This window comes from Geotrypetes seraphini, chromosome 9 (genome assembly GCF_902459505.1).
Source record: "Geotrypetes seraphini chromosome 9, aGeoSer1.1, whole genome shotgun sequence".
Classification (NCBI taxonomy): Eukaryota; Metazoa; Chordata; class Amphibia; order Gymnophiona; family Dermophiidae; genus Geotrypetes; species Geotrypetes seraphini.
The window spans coordinates 188,388,125-188,414,633 of NC_047092.1; the positions used below are offsets into that span (position 1 = coordinate 188,388,125).

The window sequence follows — 26,509 nt, forward strand, 5'->3', positions numbered from 1 at the left end:
AGATAGCCAATGTTACGCCCATCTTTAAAAAGGGATCAAGAGGTGACCTGGGAAACTACAGACCGGTGAGTCTGATCTCGGTTCCGGGGAAAATGGCAGAAGCACTGATAAAAGACAATATTGATGAACATTTTGAAAGAAACAAACTTCTGATAACCAGCCAACATGGATTCTGCAAGGGGAGATCGTGCCTAACGAACTTATTGCACTTCTTCAAAGGAATTAACAGGCCGATGGACAGAGGAGACCCCATAGACATCATCTATCTAAATTTCCAAAAAGCCTTTGACAAGGTACCCCATGAACACCTGCTTCGGAAACTGAAGAACCATGGGGTGGAAGGAGACGTACATAGATGGATCAGAAATTGGTTGGCGGGTAGGAAATAGAGGGTAGGAGTAAAGGGCCACTACTCGGACTGGAGAAGGGTCACGAGTGGTTTTCCGCAGGGCTTGGTGCTCGGACCGCTGCTATTTATTTAATATATTTATAAATGATTTAGAAACAGGGACGAATTGCGAGATAATAAAATTTGCGAACGACACCAAACTATTTAGTGGAGCTCGGACTAAAGAGGACTGCAAAGAATTACAAAGGGACTTGAACAAATTGGGGGAATGGGCGACGAGATAGCAGATGAAGTTCAATGTTGAGAAATGTAAAGTACTACATGTGGGAAGCAGAAACCCGAGGTACAGCTATACGATGGGAGGGATGTTATTGAATAAGAGTACCCAAGAAAGGGACTTGGGGGTAATGGTGGACATGACAATGAAGCTGATGGCACAGTGCGCAGCGGCCGCTAAGAGAGCGAATAGAATGCTAGGTATAATCAAGAAGGGTATTACAACCAGAACGAAAGAAGTTCGGGCGATGGTGCATCCGCATCTGGAGTACTGCGTCCAATATTGGTCGCTGTACCTTAAGAAGGATATGGCGATACTCGAGAGGGTTCAGAGGAGAGCGACACGTTTGATAAAAGGTATGGAAAACCTTTCATATGCTGAGAGATTGGAGAAACTGGGACTCTTTTCCCTGGAGAAGGGGAGACATAGAGGGGATATGATAGAGACTTACAAGATCATGAAGGGCATAGAGAGAGTGGAGAGGGACAGATTCTTCAAACTTTCGGAAAATAAAAGAACAAGAGGTCATTCAGAAAAGTTGAAAGGGGACAGATTCAAAACGAATGCTAGGAAGTTCTTCTTTACCCAACATGTGGTGGACACCTGGAATGCGTTTCCAGAGGGCGTAATAGGGCAGAGTACGGTACTGGGGTTCAAGAAAGGATTGGACCCCACGGATCGATTTGGCGCATCAGACCCTAACGGGGAGTGCCCTTGCGAGTCCGGTGTTCAGGCAAAGCGGTTCCTCCCTCGTTGTGCAGGTCTTAAAAAAAAAGAAAGGATTGGACAATTTCCTGTTGGAAAAGGGGATAGAGGATTACTGCACAGGTCCTGGACATGTTGGGTCACCGCGTGAGTGGACTGCTGGGCACGATGGACCTCGGGTCTGACCCAGCGGAGGCATTGCTTATGTTCTTAAGCTACTGCCCACTGCCTTACAATTCATCTGCGTTAATATTATCTTTTTATGTAGAGAGTTGCTAGTCCTTTTTTGCTATTTCTTTCTCTACTGAAGAGATTCTAGCTAGTTGGGTGCAGGAGTAGTCTAGTAATGTAATGTAATGTAATGTAATTTATTTCTTATATACCGCTATATAGTGGTTAGTTCAGCAGGAAGGAAAGAGAGATATCTTCCCTAAGTACTTAAAGTTGCAAACACACAGAAAGATGGGGATTTCAGTGAGGACAGCAGGGACTGACCGAAATCCCACCGGACCTGTGAAGTCAGCTGGAATTTATTTGGTTTTGGCTTTCCCTGACCTTTAGGGTCAGATAAATAACATTTTCCCAATCTTTGAAGTGTCAGTATTCCCATATGAATCACAACTATACTTTTGCAAAACTAAAGATAACATACACTTGTTATAATGAAATCATACACAGGTGTTTGTAATTCCTTGCCCAGAAATAATTTCAAGGGTACCATTAATTGGACTTGGTGATAGATGAGGCAAACCCAGGTGTTCAAGATTGGGGCAAAAAGCACCAAAATATTTTGGCAGACTAGGCTATGTGCCCAGAAAAGCTTGCTCAGTACAGTTATACCTTATCTGATGGGACAAAGCAATTTAATTAAATAACCTTGAGCCTATACTCCAGGAACCAGATACATGATGGTTATCCTAACAAAGTTTGTTTCTCTGTGGAAGCCAGTTTTTTTATTTTTCTAACTGAAGTAACCTCTAATTGTATCTCAGTTTGTGAGCACATTTGAGATGTGCTGAATGATGTTCAACTGTAGATAAATTGTTCCAATACAGTGCAATACCTTTAAAATGAACATCAGTAGCTTAAATCCACAGGAAGCTAGAGCAAGGTGCTGCCCTCTCCCATCTCTTACACTTTAAGATCATCTTAGTTGCTTGATGCAAGAAGAGGGGATCAGGAGATGTGAAACGGTCCTTGACTCAGAAAATCCTTGCTAGAGTTCTTGTTTGAATGAAGTTTGGGAGGCCATAAAAACTGCAATTTGTTTTCAATTAGGCCTTTCTCTATTCTAGGTAGTGGTGGGTCCAGACATTAATCTGCCCGAAGGCACAGTGATCTCCTTGCACCTCCCGGATGTAGAAGAAGAAGAAGATGAGTTCAGTGATGATGGTGGAGTGACCAAGGAGGAGAAGAAAGCTACAGTTAAAGGTACCTAGTGATGTAAATGGGAAGGGGGGCTCTTTAAAGCTAGCATATAGCAGAAAAGTTGGCAGTAAAGATGGGTGGTTAGTCAGCTGGGCAGAGTAAGTCCTGTTACCAGAATCACTGTCCTGATGTAGGAATCTCATGTTCAGTGAAAATCTCCTGAACAAATCATCTTCCAGGTTACAATAAAGCAGAAGTGGGGTCAGAAGGCAAAGGTTATGTCTGGAAAGAAATCGACCTGGACGAAGAAGAAGAGGATGAACTAAGGCAGAACTTATGGGGTGAGTGAGTGCTTTAGATAATGTGGTGTGACTTGTCTTGAAGCTAGCTCTGATGTTAATTCTCACTTTATGAGCTTTCAGAAAGAACATAGTGTGAGTGCAATTTCAAATTTACTGTGCACTAAAAACAAATGTAACCCTGGAGGAGATGGCAAAAACTCCTGAGGGGAGCTTGAAGAGATGCCTGTTGGGTGTGAAGGTGGAAAAAGCCTAGTGCTGAGGGGGCAGGGTAAAAATGAGAAGAAAAACTGAGCATTTTTAAAGTAGGATGTTTGGTTGCCTGAACCTCTGCACTAAGTCAGGGTCTCAGACCTAAGAAAAGCAGAGCTTTGTATGACGGCCTTCAAACTAAAACTTAGCACAGAAAAAACAAAATTCTTCCTGGCATCCCCCAACGAAAAGATAAAAGATAACACGATCCACGTGAATGGCCGAGAATACGAAATTAACCAAACCATAAAAATACTGGGAGTTACACTAGATAAACACCTAACCCTGGAAAAGCATACAGACCTACTGTTCAAAAAAAGTATATCAATCCTATGGAAGCTCCGCACCATTAAAAAATTGTTCGATGAATCGTCCTTCCGATTACTGGCTCAATCATCCATCTTGAGTATGCTGGATTACTGAAACATTATATATCTAGGAGCTTATAAAAAGACACTTAACAAGCTGAGATTAATTCAGAACACTGCGGTCCGGCTAATCTTTGGTTTAAAAAAATGGGAACATGTCACCCCATACTTCCAGATGCTCCACTGGTTGTCGGTGGAATCCAGAATACTCTTAAAGTTTGCCTGCATCAGCTACAAAGCGGTTTTTGGGATGCTACAAACTTACCTCGCCTCTCAATTCATCCTCAACATCTCTAACAAGAGCTCCCGCAGAATAAATCTCTTTAATTATCCTCCCCTGAAATCATGCTGTTACAAGAAGTTCCTAGACAGAATGTTATCATTCCAGGCAACCAAACTGAACACATGGCTCGTAAAACCCATACTCGAGGCCACCTCATGCTGACTTCAGAAAATCTCTGAAGACCCATCTATTTAACAAATTCTAATCCCAATTCATGTCCAATCCCTCCAACTTTCCTCTTCTCAATCCCCTTCTCTCTAGATTTTAGATTACTCATGCTCTTCCCTTTAGTAAATGTATTTCCCTGTATCAATCTTCGACTATTCACATCTTTAGATTCAAAACAACTTGGTTTTCTTCCATTTGTAATTTGTATCCCAGTTCAAACTGTTTTTTCTCCTCACTTCACATACTCACTGTATGTATCTTGTTGTAAACCGCTTTGAACTTATGGTATAGCGGTATATAAGAAATAAAATTATTATTATTAATTATTAAAGGTGTATTAACAGAAGATTATCCAGGTAAGAACCTAATCTTTCAGCAAATCACCTGAAAAAAAGGCAAGCAGTTTGAGAAACCTTGCAGTCTCTACTTCAGTTGGGAGCAGTACTGGATCTCAAGTGTTGGTACAGCCAGAAGAATTCCTGTCCTTATTTCCTTAGATCCCAAGGAAACCTGCTTTTGTATTTCAATTTTGCTTCCTCCTCAACACTTCCTGTGTTTTTTGGTCCTTGCAGCTCACTTTCAATTTCAAATTTTGCTCTTTGATCTCTTAATTGCATCCAGTACTTTTGTCCTCAATCAACCAATCTGCATTTCTTCTTTTAGTAAGGAGGATTATGATTTTCTGTGGTTGCTTGGTGTTCATAGAGTTCTTTGGCAATATTTGAAGTTAACAAATGATTTCAAATGCTCTGATCATCTTTTCATCCTCATTTCTGGAGTTGAGAAAAAGTATATCTGTCTCTAAAGCCACTATAGCAAGTTAGCTCAGAGTCTGTTTCTTCAGCTTACAGCCTGGTTGGTAAAAGAGCATACTTGCATAACAAAGCTCACGTAACTAGTGTGCTTTCTGCTTCCTTTGGTGAAGCATTGGCAGTCTGCATCAATGAAATTTGCAGATCAGCTACACGGTCTTAAAATTGTTCATTTTCAAAGCATTATCAGTTGGATGTGGTGATGGATCAGAAGCTTGCTTTGGTATCTGGGCCCTTCCAAATTGTTGTTATACATCCCACAAGTCTGGACTGATCCTTGGGATGAAAAGGAAGGTTAAATTGGATCTTACATGCTAATTTTCTTGTCTCTAGTTCTTAAAGATCACTCCAGAATCCTCTTGTGTTTTACTTGGTTTCAGGTTTATAGACACAAAGTTTAAAAGTTTTGAAGATTAAAATGTTTTTTATTTGGATTGCATGTTATGTTTAGTTCATATTAGCTTAAGAAGGCAGGAATTATTTTTTCCTTCATATTTTTACTGCTTGGATATCGAGGTACTTACTAGGGAGCATCTGCACAGTAGCCTTTAAGGCAGAGTTCTGTCATACTCTGTCTCCACCTGCTGGTTAATCACCAGAATTAATGGAAATAGAAAAATTAGATATTTATCTGCTAATTTTCTTTCCTTTAGTCTCAAAGGATCAGTCCAGATTTGTGGCTTATGTCTATCTCCACTTGCTGGTAGATGGGCATAAACCAAAAGTCTGGACTGATTCTTTGAGACCAATGGAAAGAAAGGCTATTCTCAGGGCACTGGTCTTTGACCTAAGGGCCACCGCAGACTGCTGGGCACGATGGACCACTGGTTTGACCCAGCAGCTGCAATTCTTATGTTCTTAAAGTTAGCAGGTAAGATTTAATTTCCCTATTTCCATGAATTCCTGTTATGATGTCTTTTTGTAAACTGCCTTGGGCTGTCTAGAGGAATTTTGAAATTTGCTAAACTGTTAGACATTTTCTCAAATTATTTGTTAAAGGAACTTGCTTTGGAGGAGTTTGGCTTCCATACCAACGAGTACCTATTACTTTCCTTAAGAAGGTGACATCTGAAGCAAATGGCAGGGTACAGACAGAGCTGGGATAGGCGCAATAGAGTCTAGTTTTTCTTTTAGCACAGCAGACATTTTCCCCCCTTTTTTTTTTTTTTTTTTTTACTAATTGTTGTTAACCTTTTCTACAACCCTTTATAATTTGTAATTCTTCATTCTCCGCTGTCCTCTTGTACTCTTTTGTTTTATTTGTTCTGGTACCAGTGGCGTAGTAAGGGTAGGAAGTGCCTGGGGTGGAGGCGCCCCCCCCATGCCCACATAAGAATTGCCGCTACAGTGTCGGACCAGTGGTCCATCGTGGCCAGCAGTCCACTCACACGGCGGCCCTTAGGTCACAGACCAGTGCCCTAACTGAGTCTAGACTTACCTGCATTCGTTCTGGTTCAGCAGGAACTTGTCTAACTTTGTCTTGAATCCCTAGAAGGTGTTTTCCCCTATAACAGCCTCCAGAAGAGCCAGTTTTCTACCACTCTTTTTCCTGCCCTCCATTCCACACTTATGCTTCCCCCCCACCCCAATACCTCTTAATTTTTGCCAGTTCGAGTGATGTCTGCAAGCATGCTCATTGCGCCAGTTTTGGATTCCTTCTGACGTCAGCTTCCTGGCCCCGTGACCCGGAAGTGATTCTGAGGGGAGCCAGGCACGTCTTGTAATGAGTGTTTGAATTATGTTAGAGCACATGTCAGGCTTTTATCCTTTTTTGAAGCAGTGTGTTTGTGCTATTAGGTCTAACCCTGCACTCAGAAGAGGAGAGTGAAAGTGAGCAGAGTGTGAGCTCTGAGCAGCTGGATGTTCGCAGTACTTCTCCACAACTGGATGACATTAAAGGTGAGAAACCAGAGCCTGTGCTATGGACTGCCAGACAACTGTGGCTACTTCCCATCGTATCCTTTAAAGAAAAGCAATTGCACGTTAAAGTCAGGTGGCTTGATTTAACTTTTCTTCTTTAAAAGAAGATGTGAATTAGCAAAGTATGGTTCCTATTACAAAAAAACCAGGGTGAGATGCCTCTAGTTGCCTGCTTAGCACTTACTATTGGAGATTCTGAGCTGGAAAGTGTCTCTGCATTGTAAACAGATCACTGATATCAGAAGTCAGATGAACCCAGATGGAGGCAAGTGCAGTAGCATTTCCCACTTTTCAGTATCTGTGACCTGCTTATGGATGAGTATTTAGCAGTGTGTAGGGGAAGAAAGAAGAGCAATACAAGCAGAGTAGAGGGAGGGAAATGTAGGGAAGGAAAGATCTAGGAGAAAAGGGATTGAAACATTAAGTAGTTTTGGGGACAAAGAGCTGGCAGAAATTTCTTTGCATGTAGATAGGTATCATCGGCACCATAATGTGGTTCTTTCCCTCTTGCAGATTATTTTTTAATTTTGTAAACTCTTCAGAAGTACAGCATTTCATAAATCTAGCGGTGCTAAAAGAGTAAGTAATAGTAGATCTCTCTCTCGATTAGCGTACATGACCTTTAGAGCTCTTCATGATGATTCTTCTAGTTATGTCGCCCAGAAATGAGTGCCTTATGATCTGAAATGTCACTGAGCTTCTTGGGAGTCTCATCATTGCAAATCTTGTGGTGTGCTTGATAGAGGTCTAGAGCAGGGGTTTCCAACCTTTTGGCTTCCCTGGGCCGCATTGGCCGAAAAAAATGTTTCTGGGGCCGCACAAATGTGCAAACGCTGCAGCAAGACAGAGGAAGGAGCCAGCAAGATGGTAAACACCCGGGGGCAGCAGAGGAAAACACTGCATTGCTCTTGACCAGGGCCACACAAAATACTTCACGGGGCCGCAGATTTGACACCCCTGGTCTAGAGTATTCTCAACTGCAGTTCGCACACCGTAGAACAAAATGCCTCCTGAGTTACACCTGCTGGACCACTTAAAACTTGGCTTTACCTATAATTATTATGATTTATTATACTGCCTGTACCAACAAATGATCTAAGTGGTTTACAGTTAAAAACAAATAAAGATAAGAAATTTGAAAGAAACTCCAGTAGCTGATAAGAAAGAAGTCATTCACATCCAGGCGCTCACATAGCACACAAAATATTCCTTATTAGCGAATCACTACTTGCCTGCCATCCCCATGCTATCTAACCCCCAAGTGTTGACTAGCCCAGCTGAAAAGCAAGAGAGAAAAAATGAGTTTTCAGAAGAACCTGGAAACGCCTCTCTGGGAATTGTTTTACTAATGGGAAGAGTGAGGGTGGCTGGAGGTTGGGTCTGCCCAACTCATTACATAATGCACTGAACTTTGAATTTTATGGGTCCTTACTGATGGAATACGGATGACCCTCGGGTGCTTTTCTTGGAATGTCAGCGGCGTCACTTCCCCCATTAAAAGGCAACAAATCCTGCAGGCTTTACATTGCCAAAGAGCAGATGTGGCAGTTTTACAGGAAACCCATTTAACTATGAAGGAGCACAAGAAATTCCAGAAATGGTGGGTGGGACACCAAATAGGTGCCCTGGCGGTTCACCAAAAGGCAGCTATATTGATACTTCATTTTGTGATTCATCAAAAATGGTTTGATCCTGGGGGTAGATACCCTATAGCAGAAGTAACATTAGATACAGAGACACTGTTATTTTGCAATATTTATACACTAGACTTCAGTAAAGCTTTTGACAGTGTCCCACACCGCAGGCTGCTAAGCAAGATGGAATCGATGGGGTTAGGAGAGACACTAACTGCCTGGGTCAATAATTGGCTGAGTGGCAGACTTCAGAGGGTGGTGATTAATGGTACCCTCTCTAAAACATCGGAGGTGACCAGTGGAGTGCTGCAGGGCTCGGTCCTGGGTCCACTCCTTTTCAACATATTCATAGGGGATCTGACTCAAGGGCTTCAAGGTAAAATAACACTATTCGCCGAAGACGCCAAACTATGTAATATAGTAAGTGAATGCAGTTTACAGAATTATATGGCACAGGACCTGCTTACATTGGAAAGTTGGTCCTCAACCTGGCAGCTAGGCTTCAATGCTAAGAAATGTAAGGTCATGCACCTCGGAAGCAGAAATCCATGCAGGACGTACTTCTTGAACGGAGAAACTTTAACTAGGACTTCAGCAGAACGAGATTTAGGAGTAATCATCAGTGCAGACATGAAAACTGCCAATCAAGTGGAGAAGGCTTCATCTAAGGCAAGGCAGATATTGGGTTGTATCACTAGAAGTTTCGTCAGCCGAAAGCCTGAAGTCATAATGCTGTTGTACAGGGCCATGGTGAGACCTCATCTGGAGTACTGTGTGCAATTCTGGAGGCCACATTACAGTAAAGATATGCGCAGAATTGAATCGGTTCAGCGGACGGCCACCAGGATGATCTCGGGGCTCAAGGGTCTCTCGTACAAAGAGAGACTGAACAAATTGCAGCTCTACACTCTCGAGGAATGTAGGGAGAGGGGAGACATGATCGAAACATTTAAGTACCTCACGGGACGTGTCGAAGTGGAAGATGATATTTTCTTTCTCAAGGGACCCTCGGCCACAAGAGGGCACCCGCTCAAACTCAGGGGCGGAAAATTTCATGGCGACACCAGAAAGTATTTCTTCACAGAGAGAGTGGTTGATCATTGGAACGAGCTTCCAGTGCAGGTGATCGAGGCAGACAGCGTGCCAGACATTAAGAATAAATGGGATAACCATGTGGGATCCCTACGAGGGTCAAGATAAAGAAATTGGGTCATTAGGGCATAGACAGGGGGTGGGTAAGCAGAGTGGGCAGACTTGATGGGCTGTAGCCCTTTTCTGCCGTCATCTTCTATGTTTCTATGTTTCATTTGAAAAATTACCATTCGCCGCTCCCCATTGTTACTGTTTGGATCTTTTCCTCACTATTTCCCTTGTGTACGGGGGGCTGCTGCCTTCCTTAAGTGGACTGTTCTGGTGGCCCTGAAATGCATTTTGTTGCAATGGCTTGAGGCTGCTGCTCCAGATTACTCTCTTTGGAGATGTCAGATGATTACTCTCTTGATGTGGGAAAGGAGGGATGTGCTGGACCTTTCCTCTCTCCCGGGCCGTATCTTTCAACGTACTTGGGAACCATTTTGGACAACAATGACCCCGCTGGCTCGAAGCCGCTTGCTGAACTGTTGAATTCTTGTATTCTGTTTCATTTTGTTGCACTTGGTATGCCTGATCCTTTTATGTTTTCTATGGTCATGCTATATTTGGAAGGAGGACCCAGGGGGGATGATGTTTTGGGAAGGGTTGTGTTGGGATGGGGGGGTTTAGTTGGGGGGTATTGAATTGCAGGGAGGGGGGTTCTGTTATTTAAACTGCTGAGCTTGTTTATACTTTGTTTGTTTCTTGATTGTTGTTTTGCTGAGCTCAATAAAATATATTTGAACATAAGAACAAACATGAAGGTGAGTGGAGTGTAATAATCTCGTCATGTCTTCTTTGCAGTGTTTCATAACGAGGTGCTGGGAACGCTGCAGAGGGGTGAGGAGGAGAACATCTCCTGTGACAACCTGGTGCTAGAGATCAACTCGCTCAAGTAATGTCTGAGACATAGGCTCCCCTTCTGTTTCCTTTATCAATAGCTAAATCTGTGCTCATAAATAATGTCTGTGGTGCTGGCACATTTTTCTCTTTCATGTATCAGGAGTATAATCTGTGCTCTAAAGCTTTCTCTGCGGTGCAGGCTCCTCCCCCTCTTTCCCATTGTATGGTTATCTATAATCTGCAATATGAAATAATGTCTGAGACACAGACTTCCCTTCTTTGCTTTCCTGCCTGGAGAATCTAAAATCTGTGCTGTACAGTAATGTCTGCGGCACTGGCTCCCCTTCTTCTGTTTCCTTTATCAATAGCTAAATCTGTGCTCTACATTAATATCTGCGGCACTGGCTTCCCTTTTTCTTTCTGAATCAGAAGTTGTTAGTACTGCGCCCTTAAGTAATGTCTGTCACATAGGACATGACAACTTTCTCTGCTATCAGCACTTGGTGAATTCTAAAGCATGTGAGGATCATGTTTGGATAGTTATGAAAATTAATTTATTTTGCCCATCCCTGTACTGCATCAGCATTTTGAAAGGGGAGAAGGACATTCAACTCGCACCTTTCTCAGTGGTGCAGAAGGCATTTCTCTGTCCCTGAGGCAATGGAGGCTTCAGTGGCCAGGATCACAAGGAGCATCTGTGGGATTTGAAACGGACTTCCCCTGATTCTTAGCCCGCTAGATGGGCAAGTTGCTTCACCCTGTAGCTTACTTACTAACCTGTACTTACATGCAAAGGGCCTATTTATCATTTAAATACATTGCATTAGAAAATGAGACCCTTGGATTGTCAACTCTCCATAGATAGTGAAATACTTACTGTACCGTAATGGAGAGAGACTGAATGAATTCAAGAGGGCCTGGGATCTCTCGGAGAGAGAAAGAGATAATGGTTACTGCGGATGGTCAGACTGGATGGGCCATTTGGCCTTTATCTGCCATCAGGTTTCTGTTTCTATGCTTCTTGGGCTGCTACTAAAAAAAGTATAATTTAAATTGAAAACCTGAAACTAAAAGGCCTAAATAAATTGGAAGCAATTCATCCAGCACTGTGGCATTAAAATATGTCTAGTAGCCCAGAGTGGCCCTTTTGGCTAGTCCATTTTATGAGCATTTATTTTATTTATTTAATTTAATTCTTATATACCGCTAATAACCGTGAGGTTTCTAAGCGGTTTACAAAAATGATGCATTACAAAGATACAATATGTGTCTAATTGGGGACTTTGAAGATATTTTGACATTTGTGAAACAAAGGTTGACAATTGTTGTCATGGGTTTGGTTACTTGTGAGGAAGAGACAGAGAAATCAACCTCTCCTGTATCAGATTTCTTGCTTTTGGACTCTGTTGCTGTACAGATGGTACTTCTCAACATTAGATCAGAACGGGGTTTTGCCTCTGTTCCAGTCTAAAGCACCCTCTTTGAAGTGTGGCTTTTCTTGATAAATGTGGTATGGTTGAGGCCCTAGTTAGTGTGAAAAATCACAACTGATGGTTTTCTCTTTCTGCGCCAGATATGCTTATAATATCTCCATGAAGGAGGTGATGCAGGTTCTCTCCAAAGTGGTTCTGGAGTTTCCGCTGCAGCAGCTGGAGACGGTGAGACCAAACCAGTACTCAACAGCATTGGTGCCTGTAAGTGAAAGTTTTTATGCCAGATGTCATGTGTATGAGTAACTCCCAGTTGTCCTATGTGATGCAATACTCACCGTCACTTTGATTCATCCAGTCTGAGATTTTGATGTGCTGAGACAATACAGCCCGCTGGTAGTACGGGTTGTGCAGTCTTTGAACTTGAATCTTGGATAAGCCTTTAGCACTGATGTGAGAGTGAATGAAGCCAGAAGGTGAAGACTGAAGACACATTTCTTTGTCCTTCCATCCCCCCCCTCAAATTCAAGTTGTGATTGATTCTGGCCAGGCCTGTAGACAAATGTAGTTTATAATTTTATACACACTGGATTACTGGATACCAATTAGTCATCTCCTTTTTTTTTTTTTTTTTTTTTTGCAGCTGCTGAGGAAGTGGGCTCCATTGTTTAAGAACTACATAAAGAGGGCTTCAGACCACCTGGATTTCGTGTGGGCAGTTGAGGACTTCTTCCTTGAGCATGAGACCCTCTGGGCAGCTATTGCCAAAGTAAGGCCTTCTACTAGCAGAGTGTCAGGCTGGGAGCCAAAATCAGTCCATGAGAAAGAGACACAGTTCCAGTGGATGTAATTACTCCAGGGCTGGGAGGTAGGGAAGGAGCACAGCAATGGCTTGGAATGATCGGAATATATCCAAAGATCTGGGTTGGAATATCAGGAATATAAATCTTAGCCTCTATACTTAGCTTCAGAAGGACACCTCAGCCCCACCACTCCACCGCTAAACCATCTCAAGAAAGCGGGAGATTTACATGGTGCCTCATCATTGGCCATCAATCTTAAATGCTCTATTAATCATTCATTATTTCGTATATTTGTTTAATTTATAAAGTTAAATAGTATACTGGTATATAAAAGTGTTAAAGAGCTTTTGTACTTAGCTTAAACACAGCCAAACCTGGGAGTCTGACCCGACATGTTTCGCACAACTAGTGCTGTCTCAAGGGTCTCCCTGTGTAAATAACAAAAGAATAAGGAAGCTGTAGTGAATCGTTCTTCAAACACTATCTCCCCCCAACAATCTTACATCCGATCCCCTCATTCAACCCCATCTTACAGAGGTCGCCGTTGTCATCCGACTCACAAGTAAGGTATATGTGAAAGATGGCGGCGGCGATATTCCAACCCAGATCTTTGGATATATTTAGATGTCATGATAGGGTTGGTAAAACACAACTGATAAATATTGGCCATTGTTGTATAAGCTTGGAATGATCGGAGGCAGCAGATGATGTAGAGGAACTTGTTGTGAGAAGTTAGGTTGTTCCTCAGGAGCAACTGCCAAGTTCTTGGGCATTGCACTCCTGCCATTGTTGGTAAATTCTAACCACCTATTTGCTTCTATGATTTCCAGATGCAAATGGTGCTTGAGGACTGCTGCACTTTATCCACTGCCTTATCAAAGGGCAGATTCATAAAGCAAATTCCTATTGCAGCCTGGACAGGGCTAGGAAGAACCATAACGCTGCAGGAGGCATGTGTTCAGTTGGGGAGAGAGGAGCAATAACTCTGCCTGGAGTGCATGTGGGATTGGGAGGGGTGCTTACGCTTTAATAGTGGGGAGGGTTTTATTTTTTTACTTAAATATTAGTCCAAAACAAATATCTAGTAACAAAATAATTTTCTCAAAGGGGGGTGGGAAGGGATTGAGATTTGATATACTGCTTGGACAAAGGCATATGAAATGGTTTACAATTGGGTACACAAGCATTTTCCCTCTCTGTCCTGGTGGGACAAACATAGTAACATGTAAACCAAAATGACAAAATGTATAAATTAATAAGCACAAGAGTAAAAATATAACAATCTGCCAAAAAATTAAAAGACCAAAAAATCAGTAAAACCTCAAGGCAACATTAAATCTAAAGGACATATACTCTCACTCCGACTGTGACCAGATGTACAGCTGACTAATGGGAGGAGAGTGTGGCGCAGTGGTTAGAGCTACAGCCTCCACATCCTGAGGTTGTGGGTTCAAACCTGCACTGCTCCCTGTGACCCTGAGCAAGTCACTTAATCCTCCACTGCCCCAAGTACATTAGAGAGATTGTGCGCCCACCGGGACAGACAGGGAAAATGCTTGAAGTACCTGTATGTATGGTTGTAAAACTACAAAAAGGCAGTATATAAGTCTCAATCCCTTCCATAATGGGTAAATGTAGAAAGCAACCTGGTGTGTAAAGTCTCTCTTTCCTAAACTTCAAGTAGTCCACTAATAGAGCTTCTTAAGGAGTTTATAGAAACTAAGGCAGGACACAGGAAGACCATACGGCCTATGTTGTTTGCCCAGAGAGCGCAATCGATCTTTAATAATAATAATAATAATAATAAATAAATAATAAATTTATTCTTTTATACCACCATTACCAAAAGTTCTAGGCGGTTTACACCATAAGAAACTGGACAGTCAGCGAAATACATTCATATCATAAAAATAAAATCGTACAATAAAAGTTAAAAATATGATTACAGTCTTAAAGATACCCAACTAAATGATAAATTTGTCAAACAGAGAAGACTTGACTAATTTTTGAAAAGAACAGTAGGAAATGGCTTGAGGAATACATTCACCAAGCCAAAATTGCAGTTTACCTGCTAGAAGCGCTAAGGTCCTGTCAAAAAAGGTCTTATATCGGACACTATTTGGCTTAGGATAGGCAAATAAGTGAGAACTTCTTGTATTCCTTGATGGTCTATATAACTTTCCCTCCTCCCATCATAGCTGTGCTTGACACAGGCTTGCTTGGGTTCTCTTACTGGTATTGTCTCTACCACTTCCCTTAAGATGCTGTTCCCTGTTTCCACTATCCTTCTGCAGAAATATTTTCAGTCCTGCCCTAGAGCACTGAGCCTTTGTTCTCCTTCCTTTCTGTTTCTTGCAGGTGCTCATGACTTTTTATCAACTGGAGATCCTGGCAGAGGAGATGATTTTACGATGGTTTTCTGAATCAAAAATGTCTGAAAAAAGCAGGAAGCTTTGCCAAAGCCCAGGTGTAAGTCTGACTGACATTGCTGGGGTTTTCTTTGTTTTTAAAAGGGTAAGGGATTTTGGATTTTCAATAGGAGCTCAGGTACGGAAGGTATTTTCCTGTCTCTGGAGGGCTTCAATTCTAAGCTTGTACCTGAGGCAGTAGAAGGGTTAGGTGACTTGCCACAGTGGGTTTCTTCTGATCCCTGGTTCTCATTCTGCTGCTCCTCCAGTCCAGCCTGATGGCTTATTGGTGAGCAGACTTAAGCTCTTCATTTAGCTGAATGGTGTGTGCTTCAGAGGATGCTTGGGGTAATGGAGAACATTATCAATATATGTATACAAGGTTTATAAAGGTGGCACAATCTCTGTGAGCCCTTGTGCAAGGATTGTTGACACAGTATTCAGAGTGGGGTTTCCACTTTTACCTACATTTTAAAAAATGTGCCGCACCTCAGCCTCTGAAGCAGACATGTGGAGATGGGAGAGGACTGAAATGGTCAAAAGAGAGGGAAGCACTGAAGCCCCCAAATCTCCAATTATAGCCCTCAAACATTTGGCTGAAGTTCTATTGCTAGTCAAATCTTGTAAATGCATTCATTTCAATTTGGCCCACTTAAGAGATTGTTTGCAGTTACTATATCAAGTGTGTTATTCAGGTGTCTCATTTATGGAATTTGCTATTGTTGACTTTCCAAAATAAAGTAAGTTTTAAAAATATATATAATTCAGTACTACATACATCTGTAATACCTTATATTGTAAGTTGTCTTGGTGGTTGACAAAATTAGTAGTATATATAAGCTTGAAATCGTTTGGTGGCCCTTAAAACTTTCCCATATTCAAATTGTTTTTGATTTGCGACTTTATCTGGACATCGGGAATAAAATTGTGATGTCTCAAGAGATGTGGCTGAAGGCAGGTGAAGAATCTCAGCTATGCAATTGCTTGTCCTCTGGATACGATGCTTTCTGCATCTCTTGATCTCTTCCTTGATCACACTCTCGGAAATTTCCTCCCCTTTCCCTTGCCCCAGCAATGCAAATTCTAAAGGTTTCAGCATCTTCCCCACTTTTCCTTTTATTATTTTACTGTCCGCCATTCTTATCTGTTGTCGAATGGGATGCTTGTTATCAAACTATCGCTGAAGCTACTCAGTTACACAAATCTCTTAATTCTTTTTTTTTTATGTTTTATTTATAGCAAGTAGAAATATACAAAACAATGTTAGACCCTAACCCATCCAAAATCGGGGAGGGCAATGTCATCAAATCCAAAACATCTTGTGCAGAATAAGGTAAAAGGACACCAAAACAGAGGCGTAGCAAAACCAATCAAACCCCAATCCCCTCCCCCTCCCTGGCTCGATCACAGAATGGGAGTCGCTGAAGTAGTATGTGCTCGCCACGAGTCCCAAACTTTATGAAAAAGAACAAATCGACCATATTTAAAGGCCGTCAATTTAGACATCAAGCAAATATAGTCCAACTTTACGAAAACAGTGTCCAGTGGAGGTACGGTAGAAGGTTTCCAGTACCTGGCCAGAATAAGTTTAGCTGCCACACACAAAAAAAAAAAAGTGGCAAATTTGTGGACTGCCCTAGGAATTCCAGGCAGTCAGAAATGTAGGCGGCAACAATCTGCTTGTGCAGGGTAAGGAATAGTCAGGACATGAGTGACCTAAAGGTTCCTTTAGCACCAGAATTCTTGGTTACTCGGGGTGAGGTGCCATTGGAGATTTTCTTCCCACCCACCCAGGTGCGTACCCTCGTCTTTCCTTGTTATCAAACCTTACTTTAACACAATGGGTATCTTTTCCCGCACATATTAGACATCCGGCGACTCCACTGACTTTTCTACTACATCACTGTCCTTGTCAGATCACTTAGCTATCTATCCTTTTTAAACTCTCATTACCACACTGCAAAATGTGACCAGAGATCTCTCCTCTATAGACCTAACTGCCATCACCTCTTACTCCTAAATCCAAAACAAGCGCATCTTGAGTCTGCAATAAATAGTGCCTTCTGTTTCTTAGCTGCTGCAACCTGGAACTCACTCTCATAGAAACATAGAAAAAGACGGCAGAAAAGGGCTATAGCCCACCAAGTCTGCCCATTCCAAATACCCGCCCCCCTGATTTTACTCCCTTAGGGATCCCATGTGAATATCCCGTTTTCTCTTAAAACCTGACACGCTGTTGGCCTTAATCACCTGCAGTGGGAGTTTGTTCCAATGATCCTCTACTCTTTCAGTGAAGAAGTATTTTCTGTAGTCGCTATGGAACTTCCCTCCCCTGATTTTCAGTTGATGCCCCCTGGTGGTCGAGGGTCCCTTGAGGTAGAAGATATCTTCTTCCAACTCGATACGGCCCGTGATATACTTAAACGTTTCAATCATGTCTCCCCTCTCTCTTCGTTCCTCAAGTGAGTACAGCCGTAGTTTATTCAGTCTTTCTTCATACGTGAGATCCCTGAGCCCCAAGACCATCCTAGTGGCCATACGTTGAACCGACTCGATTCTCAGCACATCTTTCCGGTAGTGTGGTCTCCAGAATTGAACACAGTATTCCAAATGAGGCCTCACCATGGACCTGTATAGCGGCATCATGACTTCAGGTCTCCTGCTGACAAAACCTCTACAGATACAACCCATCACTTGCCTTGCCCTGGAGGAAGCCTTCTACACTTGATTTGCAACCTTCATGTCATCACTAATGTTCACCCCTAGATCACGTTCCGTCGCGGTCCTGGCCAAGGTCTCACCATTTAGTATGTAAGTTCTGTGCAGGTTTTTCTTTCCCAGGTGCATTACCTTACACTTTTTAGCATTGAAGCCTAGCTGCCATGTTGCTGACCACCATTCCAGCAGCAGTAGATCCTGCGTCATATTATCAGGCAAGGTGTTTTTACCTACTATGTTGCAAAGTTTGGCGTCGTCGGCGAACAGTGATACCCTTCCTCTAAGTCCTTGGGTCATATCTCTTATGAATAAGTTGAATAGAATCGGGCCCAAGACCGACCCTTGCGGCACTCCACTGATCACGCCTGACGTTTTGGATGGGGTACCGTTTACCACCACCCTCTGAAGTCTACCACTCAGCCAATCCTCAACCCATGTAGTTAGAGTGTCCCCTAATCCTATCGACTTCAGCTTGTTCAATAACCTTTGGTGTGGGACGCTATCAAAAGCTTTACTGAAGTCTAAATATACTACATCCAGTGACTCTCTGGCATCTAATTGTCTAGTAACCCAGTCAAAAAAGCTGATTAGGTTAGATTGGCAGGATCTGCCCTGGGTGAATCCCTGCTGGTGGGGATCACGTAGGTTTTCCTCGTCTAGGATTGTGTCAATATTTTGTTTAATCAGTGTTTCCATGAGCTTGCATACTATAGACGTGAGACTCACCGGTCTGTAGTTTGCCGTCTCTGTCCTGCAGCCCTTTTTGTGGAGTGGGATAACGTTGGCGGTTTTCCAGTCCAAGGGGACTCTTCCTGTGCGTTGGATGTTTAAAGTAGAGCGCCCTTCAAAGAGTTTAAAACTGCTGTTAAGACTTGGTTCCCTCGAAACTCCAATTTCAGGAGTATTTTTAAATGATGCATGGATTTCACTGTACTTCTTTTCTTGTTTTCTCTATAGCCCAGTTCTGCTCACCAGTAAGGGCAGTATAGAAAGTTCAACTAAACTATAAACTGCAGCCCTTTATGTCTGCTTCATAGTGTCTCACACACTAAAGCTCCAGCATTGTGTCTTGTCTGTTCCTCACTTGCTGCCATTCATTCTCTTTCCCTGTAGTATATTGCTTATCCCAGGACAATCAGGCAGGTATTCTCACATATGGGTGACGTCATCCAATGGAGCCCCGATGCGGACGCCTCACAAGCAGACTTGCTTGAAGAAACTAGAAGTTTTGAGTCGCCCGCAACGCGCATGTGCGAGTGCCTTCCCACCCAGCACAGGGCGCGTCTCCTCAGTTCTTAGTTTTCCGCGGAGCCGAGTCTGTCTTTGACTCTCTGCGTTAAACTTTGTTCACTTTTGCCTTCTCTCAACCGCGGTTGGTGTATTTTCTTCACGAATCGCTGTTTTATTTTGTTTTATTTGTTTTATCTAGTTTAAAAAAAAAAAAAAAAAAAAATTTTTGTCTTCCGTACCGGGACGGGCCGCTCGGTCACAGCCCATGAGCTTCGAACTTGCAGCGGCTGTTTTTTGGCCTATGTCCAGGCCTGCTACAGGCTTTAAGAAGTGTAGTAAGTGTTGGCGTGCGATCTCGATCACAGACCCTCATAGACGCTGCCTTAAGTGCCTTGGGCCTTCACATCATCCCAGATCGTGCCTGCCTTGCCAAACACTTCAGCCTCGTGCTTTTAAGCGTCGTTGCATTCAGGTGGACAAGCTCTTCGAGATGGAGTCTTCGACTGATCCCTCGACTTCAGTTTCGACTTCCATCGAGCCTCTTTCCGCGCCTCCTGCTTCTACCTCGAGCCTCATCAAGTCTTCATCGTTTGCAGCGGCTCTTGCTTCGACGTCATCTGCTGTATCTTCCCCTGTTTCCTCAGGTCAGATAGCTCAGCAGTCGGTTCCGCCGGTGGTGATTAAAGTGTCTAAGACTACTAAGTCGAAGCACACTCACACTGCCTCGAAGGAACCTCCAGCCAAGGCAGACGCGGATCCCACCTTGCCGGCTTCTTTCCAGACCATATTAGAGAAGCAGTTTCTTCAGTACCTTATTATTATGGGTCCTAAACTGCTTCTTATTATCCTGCCTGGGCATTCAGCAGACTCCCATGAGGTCGAGCCGCTTCCTATGTCCCAGTCGGAGTTGCACTCTTTGCAGGGAGCAGAGTCTCTGCGAGTGTCTGGTCTACCACCTAAGCATGAAAGGCAAGGAATAGATTCTTTGCGAGCGCATCGATAGTATTCCTCGAACTCTCAGCAGGGAGCAGGGTTCCTCCTCCAAGCGTCTGGAGCTTCGATCTACAGCCTCTAGTCCTATTTATACATTGGCATCGGCTGCTTCTGTCTCCAAGGCAAAATCTTCTCGATCCTCGAGGTCTGGTTCCAGACACAGTTCTCACCATCGTTCGAGGCCTTCATCGAGGCATTTTTCATGGCATCGTTCCTCGCAGGATATACCATCTTCTTCGAAGCCTCGCTCTACTCCAACCTCGACCAGACCACCGACTCTTCATTCGAGGTCTCCGATGCCGGACCTCGAGGATATCCCGACCTCGATTGCCTCGTCCAAGTCACCAGGTTCCTATGAGACTTTTTTCCATGCCGAAGCTTCTTCTTCGACACATGCTGCCTCGACATCCTTGAGTCCTTCTCGAGACAAGGCATCGCCAGATCAGCTGTCTTTTTCATCTTTCCTACAACAGATGGCTGTAGACTTGGATGTCAAATTGGATACTGGCTCTTTATCCCCTTCTCGAGCAGAACGACTGGTTATGCTCTCTGGATCTCAAAGAGGCCTACACTCATATTCCCATTCATTAGGCCTCCCGTCAATACCTCAGATTTCGGGTGGGGAATCTGCATTACCAATACAGAGTTCTACCCTTCGGCCTGGCCTCGTCTCTCAGAGTTTTCACCAAGTGCCTGGTAGTGGTAGCAGCAGCTCTACGGAATCATGGTCTTCAGGTATTTCCCTACCTCGACGACTGGCTTATCAAAGATTCCACATCTCAAGGGGTTATTGTAGCGACCCAACGGACTACCTGGTTCCTACAAAGTTTGGGATTCGAAATCAACTTTCCCAAATCTCAACTTCAGCCCTCTCAGCATCTACAATTCATTGGAGCTGTTCTGGACACTGTCCAACTTAAAGCATTCCTTCCACAACAACGCCTGGACGCTCTTCTTCAACTCTGTCACACTGTGTCTTCCCGCTCTTCCATCTCAGCGAGACACATGATGGTGCTTCTGGGTCACATGGCCTCCACAGTACACGTGACTCCTTTTGCCAGACTTCACCTAAGAATTCCTCAGTGGAGCCTAGCATCTCAGTGGACACAGGCTTGCGATCCTCTTTCTCAACACATCACAGTCACTCCTTCTTTGAAGAAGTCTCTCCGTTGGTGGATGCTCTCTTCTAATCTTTCTAGAAGCTTGCTTTTTCAAATGCCCCCTCATCAGAAGGTCCTTATGACAGACTCTTCCACCTACGCTTGGGGTGCTCATCTCAATAGTCTCCGTATTCAAGGCCTCTGGACTAGTACGGATCGTCAGTGTCATATCAATCAGTTGGAACTCAGAGCAATCCTCAAAGCTCTCCATGCTTTTCAACATCTGCTTCACGACACAGTAGTTCTCGTTCGGACGGACAACCAAGTTGCCATGTATTATGTCAACAAACAAGGAGGGACAGGATCTGCCTCCCTTTGTCAAGAAGCTCTGGAAGTTTTGGACTGGGCAATCCGTCACAATACCTTCCTCAAAGCTGTCTACATTCAAGGGGCACAGAATTGCTTAGCGGACAACTTGCGTCGTCTCCTGCATCCTCACGAATGGACTCTCCATTCCTCCCCTCTTCATCACATTTTCTCACAGTGGGGAATGCCACAGATAGATCTCTTTGCAGCTACCCACAACTACAAACTGCCTCAGTTATGCTCCAGGATATACTCTCCTCACCGCCTTGAGGCAGATGCTTTTCTTCTGGAATGGACAAATCTCTTCCTCTACGCATTTCCTCCATTCCCTCTCATTCTCAAGACTCTGGTCAAATTGAAGACCGATCATGCCACCATGATTCTAATCGCTCCTCGGTGGCCGAGACAACCATGGTACTCCCTTCTACTTCAACTCAGCAGCAGGGAGCCATACCTTCTATCAGTTTTTCCTTCTCTGCTTACTCAGAGTCAAGGATCTCTGCTTCATCCCAACCTGCAGTCTCTACACCTGACAGCTTGGTACCTCCCAACATAACTCCTTTTCAGTTTTTTTAATCTGTAAGAGATGTTTTAGAAGCTTCTAGGAAGCCTACCACTAGACAATGCTATCACCAAAAATGGGCTAGATTTTCTACATGGTGTTTTTCTCATCATAAGGAGCCTCAGCATTCCTCCTTATCCTTCTGTTTTGGACTACCTGTTGCACTTATCCGATTCTAGCCTCAAATCTACATCTATCCCAGTCCATCTCAGTGCAATTGCGGCTTTTCATCAGCCTATCAAAGGGGAACCATTCTCTGCTCACCCGGTGGTTTCCAGATTCATGAAAGGACTTTTCAATGTCAAACCTCCTCTCAAACCACCTCCTGTGGTTTGGGACCTCAATGTTGTCCTTTCTCAACTCATGAAGCCTCCATTTGAACCAATTGATAAGGCTCATCTGAAGTATCTCACTTGGAAAGTGGTCTTTCTCATTGCTCTCACTTCTGCTCGATGAGTCAGTGAATTACAAGCTTTAGTTGCTGACCCACCATTCACTGTGTTCCATGATGATAAGGTGGTTCTTCGTACTCATCCGAAATTCCTACCTAAAGTGGTCTCAGAATTTTATCTCAACCAATCCATCGTACTTCCAGTGTTTTTTCCAAAGCCTCATTCTCACCCTGGAGAATCAGCTCTTCATACTCTGGACTGTAAACGTACTTTGGCTTTCTACTTGGAACGCACCAAACCACACAGATCTGCTCCTCAACTTTTTGTCTCCTTTGATCCAAATAAGTTGGGACATCCAATTTCTAAACGCACCATCTCCAACTGTATGGCGGCTTGTATCTCTTTCTGCTATGCCCAGGCTGGATTACCATTTCACAGTAAAGTCACAGCCCATAAGTCCAGAGCCATGGCAGCTTCAGTAGCTTTCCTCAGATCTACACCTATTGAGGAAATTTGCAAGGCTGCTACTTGGTCCTCGGTTCATACCTTCACTTCTCACTATTGTCTGGATACTTTCTCCAGATGGGATGGACAGGTTGGCCAAACAGTATTACAAAATTTATCCTCCTAAGTTGCCAACACTCCCACCATCCCATTCTGGTTAGCTTGGAGGTCACCCATATGTGAGAATACCTGCCTGCTTGTCCTGGGATAAAGCACAGTTACTTACTGTAACAGGTGTTATCCAGGGACAGCAGGCAGCTATTCTCACAACCCATCCACCTCCCCTGGTTGGCTTCTCTGCTAGCTATCTGAACTGAGGAAACGTGCCCTGTGCTGGGCGGGATGGCACTCGCGCATGCACGGTGCGGGTGACTCGAAACTTCTAGTTTCTTCAAGCAGTCTGCTTGTGAGGCGTCCATATCGGGGCTCCGTCGGATGACGTCACCCATATGTGAGAATAGCTGTCTGCTCTCCCTGTATAACACCTGTTACGGTAAGTAACTGTGCTTTATCAGCTCAGAGCATTAATCACCAGCTCAGAAATTTTTACAGTTTTTCTATTGTGTTAAATCTGTAGAGGAAGTGACATTTCAAGGTACAAAGTTAAAGTGCTGAATTAATTCCTGTTTGGAAACTTGATATATGAAATATTGAGCTGAGCTGGTCTAGTGACTGAATGATGGAGCACATGGGACTTGTTTTCTCTGGGCTCATGGCAGGGGAGTCTCATTCGTTAGGTAGTGACATTTTAGGGCCTCAGAAGAAGCTCTTTTGTGTGGTTTTCAGCCAAGGCTTGTCACTGCACGAATCATATAATTGGATGAAGGCTTATTGTGCTGGATCCCAGCCCTGGTTCTGATAGAGAAAGACAGAGAAATGTGAAAATCCAGCCACTTACTGTGTATTTTTTTTTCTCTCATTACTGACAGCTTCAGAAATTCATCCAGTGGCTGGAGGAAGCAGAGGAAGAATCATCAGAGGGAGAAGAAGCCTAAGCTGACTGCCGCCAAAGGACCTCTCTGTGCCACAGCACTCCCACGCCAACAATGTTATGCACACATGTGGACGCTGGAGTCTTGGCTTCATATTCTGAGCTTTCTGCTGCCGCCTTCCAAATTTCATTTTTAAAACTGAAACTGGATGAAATAATCTAGTTTTGAAAAGCTAAGGGAGTAAATATGAGAGACTGGCAAGACATAATGCTCGCTGTAACCTAGAATCATCATCTTGGATTTCTGGACCACAATGAAAGCCTCACAGCTTGTGCATGAAAATATCTTATTTCTTTAAGAATGCCTGAGCACTTTGCCAATACAGTTGAACAGGAGGGAAGAGTTGGGCGAATCTTAAATTTAGACCATGCAGAAGTAAATAACTTCCTTTGCAGTACTTGTGGAGCAAACAAACCATCTTCTATGAGGGGCGAGTTTTCAGTGTATGAGCAAAATGACTGCCAAGTGGATTGTAAATAAAAAGAAAACACATAGCTTGAAATGTCTGTATAGAAATGTTAGAGGTCTGAACAATAAGATAGGAGAATTAAGCAAAGAGGTATCTCGGAGAACTGGTAGAAAAAGGATTTACCTGTGGGATGCTGAGGTCAAGAGTACAAATTATATTGCTGTGATAGAAGGAATCAGATTGGGGGAGGGCAAGGCAAACTGAGTAAAAGTTCTATGGGAAACAAAACGCAATGTATATGAATAGAAATGCAATCCATGAACAGTGGAGTTATCCATCCGTCTTTCTAGCCAGAATGAACAGACAGATGATGAAACGTTACCAGAAATCAGGGAAGCTAACAAATTTGGCAATGAGTTGCCCTAATAATGACTGGCCAAGCTAGGGAGGTAAAATTTCTAGATAAGAGATGATTGCTTTAAGAGTTTTTGGTTCAGGACATAGTCCTTACTGGGACACAGTATTTGGTGTGAAAGGTAACCAAAATAAGGCCCAAGGCAGTTGGGCAATATTCTGGCTGAGAGTATGTGGCTGCTTTAATCCCTCTGCTGGAGCTCAGAGATTGCACGTCGTTCCTGCAGATGTCACAGCTCCAAAGACCGTTTCTTGGTTGCTTTTACTGTACATTAGGGATATTTTGCTGAGATTATAGTTTAAACCTTTAGACGTCTTCAGTCAGTGACCGGCAGTGCTTAGATGAGGACCTGAAAAAGGTATTCATTTCCTTTTGAAAGATATGTCAGTGACTTTGGCTTTCCATCCACATTTCTATCAAAGGCGGTTTATTCATCTGATGTTAATCTTCATGTCTGATTTGGAAAAATTCGTTAACATTGTCGTCAGCATAGACCAGTATTTATTTCAGGGAACCATTAAAAAATATATTTTAAAGAAGAACTGATCCCGTTATCCTTTTTGAGTCATTAAGAATTGCCATACTGAGACAAAACAAAGGCCCTTCAAGCCCAGTGTCCTGTTTCCAACAGTGGCCAACCCAGATCCCAAGTAGTAAAATAGATTTTATGCTGCTTATCCTAGGAATAAACAGTGGATTTGCCTAAGACACCTCAATAATGGCCTATGGCCTATATTTTTTTTAAACCCTGCTAAGCTAACTGATTTCACCACATTCTCCGGCAACAAATTCCAGAGTTTAATTGCATGCTGTGTGAAGAAATATTTTCTTTGGTCTGTTTTAAATCTACTAGTTAGTAGTTTAATCACATGCCCCCTTAGTTCTAGTATTTTGAAAAGAGTAAACAAGCGATTCACATCTATCCTTTCCACTTCACTCAGTATTTTATAGACCACCATCATATCATTCCTGTTCCATCTCTTCTCCAAGCTGACGAGCCCTAGCTGCTTTAGCCTTTCCTCATACTACGAACATAAGAATAGCCTTACTGGGTCAGACCAAAGGTCCATCAAGCCCATAGCCTGTTCTCAGTGGCCAATCCAGGTCATTAGTTCCTGGCCAAAACTGAAAAAGTATCAACATTCCATGCTTCCCCCATGTCCTTCTCAATAACAGACTATGGACTTTCCTTCAGGAAATTGTCCAAACCCTTATTAAAACCAGTTACGCTCTTACCACAACTTCTGGCAATGCATTCCAGAGCTTAACTATTCTCTGAGTGAAAAAATATTTCCTTCTATTGGTGTTAAAAGTATTTCCCTGTATTGGGCTGTATCGGGCCATGGTGCACTTTCACCTGGAGTACTGCGTCCATCACTGGTCATCGTACATGAAGAAGGACACAGTACTACTCAAAAGGGTCCAGAGAAGAGTGACTAAAATGGTTAAGGGGCTGGAGGAGTTGCTGTACAGCGAAAGATTAGAGAAATTGGGTCTCTTCTCCCTCGAACATAAAGAATAAAGAAACTTGACATGATCGAAACATTCAAGTTACTGAAGGGAATAGACTTAGTAGATAAGGACAGGTTGTTTACCCTCTCCAAGATAGGAAGAACGAGAGGGCACTCTCTAAAATTAAAAAGGGATAGATTCCGTACGAACGTAAGGAAGTTACATTACATTACATTAGGGACTTCTATTCCGCCTATACCTTGCAGTTCAAGGCGGATTACAAAAGAGCTAACTGGACATTTCCAGTGAAGTTACAACAGTTTGTT

The 26,509-nt window shown here is 43.2% G+C and overlaps 1 protein-coding gene across 1 annotated transcript in view; it reads left to right on the top strand.

Moving 5' to 3' along the window:
• Positions 1-25,273, top strand: part of EIF2B5 (eukaryotic translation initiation factor 2B subunit epsilon) — a 51,574-nt gene extending 26,301 nt beyond the window's left edge. The window contains exons 9-16 of the mRNA XM_033958616.1: positions 2,627-2,762; positions 2,939-3,040; positions 6,679-6,780; positions 10,371-10,461; positions 11,983-12,103; positions 12,483-12,608; positions 15,001-15,111; positions 23,845-25,273. Of these exons, the coding sequence (XP_033814507.1) occupies positions 2,627-2,762; positions 2,939-3,040; positions 6,679-6,780; positions 10,371-10,461; positions 11,983-12,103; positions 12,483-12,608; positions 15,001-15,111; positions 23,845-23,910 (855 nt within the window). The 3' untranslated portion in view covers positions 23,911-25,273. The remainder of the gene's footprint in view (positions 1-2,626; positions 2,763-2,938; positions 3,041-6,678; positions 6,781-10,370; positions 10,462-11,982; positions 12,104-12,482; positions 12,609-15,000; positions 15,112-23,844) is intronic.
• Positions 25,274-26,509: the final 1,236 nt, after the last annotated feature.